At 26.8% G+C, this 4,643-nt stretch overlaps 1 protein-coding gene across 1 annotated transcript in view; it reads left to right on the forward strand.

Moving 5' to 3' along the window:
* Positions 1-375: 375 nt before the first annotated feature.
* The window catches only part of LOC120087045 (NAC domain-containing protein 21/22-like), a 9,498-nt gene continuing 5,230 nt past the window's right edge, over positions 376-4,643 (forward strand). The window contains exon 1 of the mRNA XM_039043888.1: positions 376-651. Within this exon, the coding sequence (XP_038899816.1) occupies positions 483-651 (169 nt within the window). The 5' untranslated portion in view covers positions 376-482. The remainder of the gene's footprint in view (positions 652-4,643) is intronic.

Raw genomic sequence — 4,643 nt, forward strand, 5'->3', positions numbered from 1 at the left:
ATATTGGAATAATTAGGTTTTGTATTAAGAATTGAAGAGTAATAACATAAATTTTCACCTGTGAAGTACCCAAATTTCAACAAATCATTAAACACTTGTTTTACTTAAATTTTATTTCTTCAATAGAAAAAACCTAATTTTTGTAACCTACAATTTTTGTTTATCCTCAAAGTAGACGTTTCTCTTTGTGAATTAAAGCTTTCGTATACCTTTAGTCTTTTTTGTGAAAGCTTCATAATTTAACCAAGTTATTACCTCTCTTTCTTTCTCTCTCTCCCATAATTTAAGGTAATTTAGCCACTTGTCTTCCTCCATTACCTCTATAAAATCACTAATAACTTCTCTTCATCTATTCATTCAAAAGCACTTTTCAGACTCAAAAGGCCCTTTCATATTCTTTGATAGTTCTCTCCCAACACAATATTTAGTTTAAGTTTCTCTTTTTCTTTTCTTCCTTTAAAAAAAAAAATTGTAAGAAAAAAATGGGTTTGAGAGATATTGGAGCAACTCTTCCACCAGGGTTTAGGTTTTATCCTAGTGACGAGGAGTTGGTTTGCCATTATTTGTATAAAAAGATTGCAAATGAAGAAGCTTTGAGGGGCACTTTGGTGGAGATTGACTTGCATACTTGTGAGCCTTGGCAACTTCCTGGTATGTATTTCCTTTTAGAACTTTCTATGGTTTTAGAGCTTTAATTGATGAGATAACTCACAAACTCATAAAAATTTTGTAATGGGGTTTTAATTTGTAGCATTTTTTTGTGTTAAGTATCTATTGAGCCCTAATTTGTGTAGTTATTGATCTTTTGTTTCATGAAATCTTTTTCTTCTTTCATTTCTTTTGAGTTTACAACTATTAGAAGTTCTTTTTTCTCGAGTACATCAATCGCAAAGATCGAACATTCAATTTTTAAAGAAAAAAGTCATTCTAAGTTATCATTGAGTTAAGCTCACTTTGACATGAGTCGTTAAATTTTGATATGGTAATTGATATCTTATCACCCACTTAACTAATTAAACTTGAATTGAAAGAAGTTTTACACCATTAAAGTTTTCTCCCAAAAATTTTTATGTCTCTCCTTTCCCAATTCTAGTATTTATGAAGATTATGTATATTGTTGCTAGATTGTTATTAGAAAACCATTATTTTCTCCGCCAAAAAGAAAGAAAAGAAAAAAATTAAAACTCCTTTCCCAAAACCCTAATCTCTAAATAAGGATTTTCCTTTCCAAGTTAGAAAACGGACGGAGAATTTAATAATTATGAAGTTGGAGATAAGAAACGCATCACGGGTTCCACCTGACTATACGTTACGATTCAAACTAAAATTATTTGTTTCAGGAGATAATTCATCACTGAACATGATATCAGCTATCAACTGACTGTCGCATTATAAATATAAATATTTTTCTAAGTGGCATAAAATAAACTTAAGCTTCATGCCATATTTGATTAGTTTCTTAATTATAGCCTTGATGGTTTAGTTTGTTGATTTTTATATAATTTATAGCATTACAATTATAAGGATAATGAATTCTCTAACCTTCGAGTATAAAAAGGAAAACAAGGAGTTGATGTTTTAATCATTTGAATTATGTCTAGTTTTTTTTTTTTTTTTTTTTTTTGTGACTTTAATAATATGTTGGTGAAGGATTCGAATTATCTGATATCTTGATCGAAGGTATATTTTATGCAATTATACTAGTGGTATTTTCAAATTGAAGAAGAGGATGGGAAAAGGGTTTGAAAATAAGTAGATGGGGGTGGGTTTGTTGGGCAAAAATTAAAGATGGGGAAGAGTGGGTTCTTTTTTCATATTGATGACGAAGAAGAAGAAAACGGTGGGCGATGGCCCGAGATGGGAAACGATTGCTTCGCTGGAGGAGGATTAAAGGAGAGAGAGAGCAAGAGCTTTCTTTAATTATTATTATAGTTTATTTTTATTTAATTAATTGACACGCTAGCTTCCGTTACCTATTTAATGGTTACCATTAACGACAGGACCAAAATTGAACATTTTCTAAACATTGGAAATTTTATGCTCGATTTTGGAATCTATGAACTAAATTTCGACACAAAACTCAAACCTCTCATGAACAAAAGAAAAAAAAAATAGTTTATCCTAAAATTTATTTAAAAGATTAGAGAGGAAATTATGATTTTACGAATCATGTCTATATAATTAAGATTTAAAAATAATTAGGTTATATAATTGAATAAAATAGAAAAAAATAGATTAATAATGTGAGAAATTTTTGTCGTGTAATTAAGAAGGCAATGAAATAATTACTATTTGTGAAAAATATACAGGCCAATCCTATTCCCATATTTGTCCAGAAAGCCATTATTATATCAGAAACAAATGTCCAAATACCAACTTTGTTCTCTTCTTACAAAACTGACTCATTTTCAGAAGAAAATAGAGAAAAATGACTCATTTTTTTCAACATGCAAATTATTCATGGAAGGATTATTGTCCCCTACATTTGTTGTCTTTCTTCATTGACACATTCATTAATTAATTAACCATTTGTTTGATCATATAAAACATTATGGATAATTTATATTACATAATGTCACATGTAATAATGTTATTAGATTCCATTATTGAAGTCTCTTTTTGAATCGAGTACTTCTCATTATTTTCACTTTTTGAGAGATGGATGGGGAAGTGACTTTGAGTTAACAAGAAATGCTTTGGATATAATCTTCTAATTTGTTTGTTTTTATTGGATCAAGAAAAACCACCCCTTAGTTGTGTTAAATTGGGTCAAATAATTGGACTTAACTTACATAATTTTAGAAATTGTGATATTTGTATATAAATTTAATAGTTCAATTTTTATCATTTGTATGTCTAATTTCTACAATTATTGTAAGCTTGAGGATCCAATTTTAACATTTGTAGAAGTTTAGGGACCCAATTTTCACCATTGAAAGTTTGAGAGTGATTACAACTACCACCATACTTCAGGAGTGGTTTTTGCAATTTACCCTAAAAATAAAGACGATTTTAATACGATCATCACATATGTTTATTTATTAATTTTTGGGATGATTTTTTGTTTGAAGCACAATTTTTGGTATGGTTTTAAATATAGCAAAATGAGTACTTATTTATAAATATCAATGATAGACAGTACTAGATATTGATAGATGGTAGTAGTCATATCATTGTCTATCACTGATGTTTTACTATATTTAAAAATATTTTCATTAATTTTGTCATTTAAAACAATCTCCCATCATTTTTAATAACATCAATAATTTTTTGTTTATATCATAAAAAATTAATGAAATATAAAGAAAAAATAAATTAAATATCACTAAATGATGCAGACATCTTATTTTCAAAAGGTGAAATGTATATATACTCATTTTTAATTTTTCTATTTTTCTAGAAATATTTATCCACCTCGACATCAACGTTTTATTGATATTTAAATAAATATTTTCATAAAATTAAGAATTTAACATTTTTTTACATCAACATTTAAAATCCTCATTTCCATACAATTTATGAGATTTTTTTTTTCATATTTGCTCTATGTAAAGTTAACAAGGTTCATTGTGCAATACATTCAACTTTCAATTGATATAAGTCTCCAAAATAGCTCTCTTTTCTTTTTTTTTTTTTCCTTTTTTTTAAGTACGACAAAGATTTTTGTAGATGCATGTGACGATACTTATCATTTTAGGTTTTTGTACCCAAAAGTTTAAACTTTGTATATAAATAGAGATTAATTAATATGACCATCAATATATCTTATGTTCTATCTACTTATTATTAATATATATAAATTTATTGTTAAAATGAGTATAGCTCAACTGGTATAATGTTTGTACTAGTAATTTTAATGTCACCCATCTTCATATTGTGGGTGAGTGTAAAACTTAAGATTTTACGTACAACGATAACTTCATAAAATAAGACTTTTACGAACTCAATAATTTATATGACAGTTAATAAGTTTTGTTCATTTGTGAACGATCATCATCTATGTTAAGATAGGTATTTTTCTAGTATATATTACAATTCAAACATATAATCATTACATCAATATTATTAAATCTATCTCATAGATGATGATTATGTTGAAACCAAAACTGATGACAACAATATTCTTAACATTGCTGCCCTTTGGTCTATCAAATCAATTTTTTTTCCATAAATTATAGCTCTTCTATCATTGCTTTTAATTGGTATATATACATTTATGTATTAATTTTTCATGTATTAATTTTCTCTTGTATATGTTTCTCACATTACATCTTAATAAATATCCATTTGAAAAAAAAAAGTCTAGTATCTAGAAATTCAAAATAGCTACCTAAATAAATAAATCTATTTCATGTTAGGATTAGTTCTAAAATTTCTTTCAAATTTACTTCTCTAATTTTTCAAGAAAGAAAAAAAACGTTGTATTCATCTTTGTGCAGCTCAAACACTCCAAAATCATGTGGTAATTTTTTTTTAATGTGATTATTTTATTTTTTATTTTTTTTTAGTGCATAAGGAAAAGGTTGCATGTCAAAAGATGAAGCCTTCAAGATATACTCTTTAATAACCTGTTTAGCTAATCTCTCTCTAATCAATTTAGTAGATATTGAAACTAAAATATATATATATATATATATATATAT

The sequence above is a fragment of the Benincasa hispida genome, chromosome 9 (genome assembly GCF_009727055.1).
Source record: "Benincasa hispida cultivar B227 chromosome 9, ASM972705v1, whole genome shotgun sequence".
Taxonomy (NCBI): domain Eukaryota; kingdom Viridiplantae; phylum Streptophyta; class Magnoliopsida; order Cucurbitales; family Cucurbitaceae; genus Benincasa; species Benincasa hispida.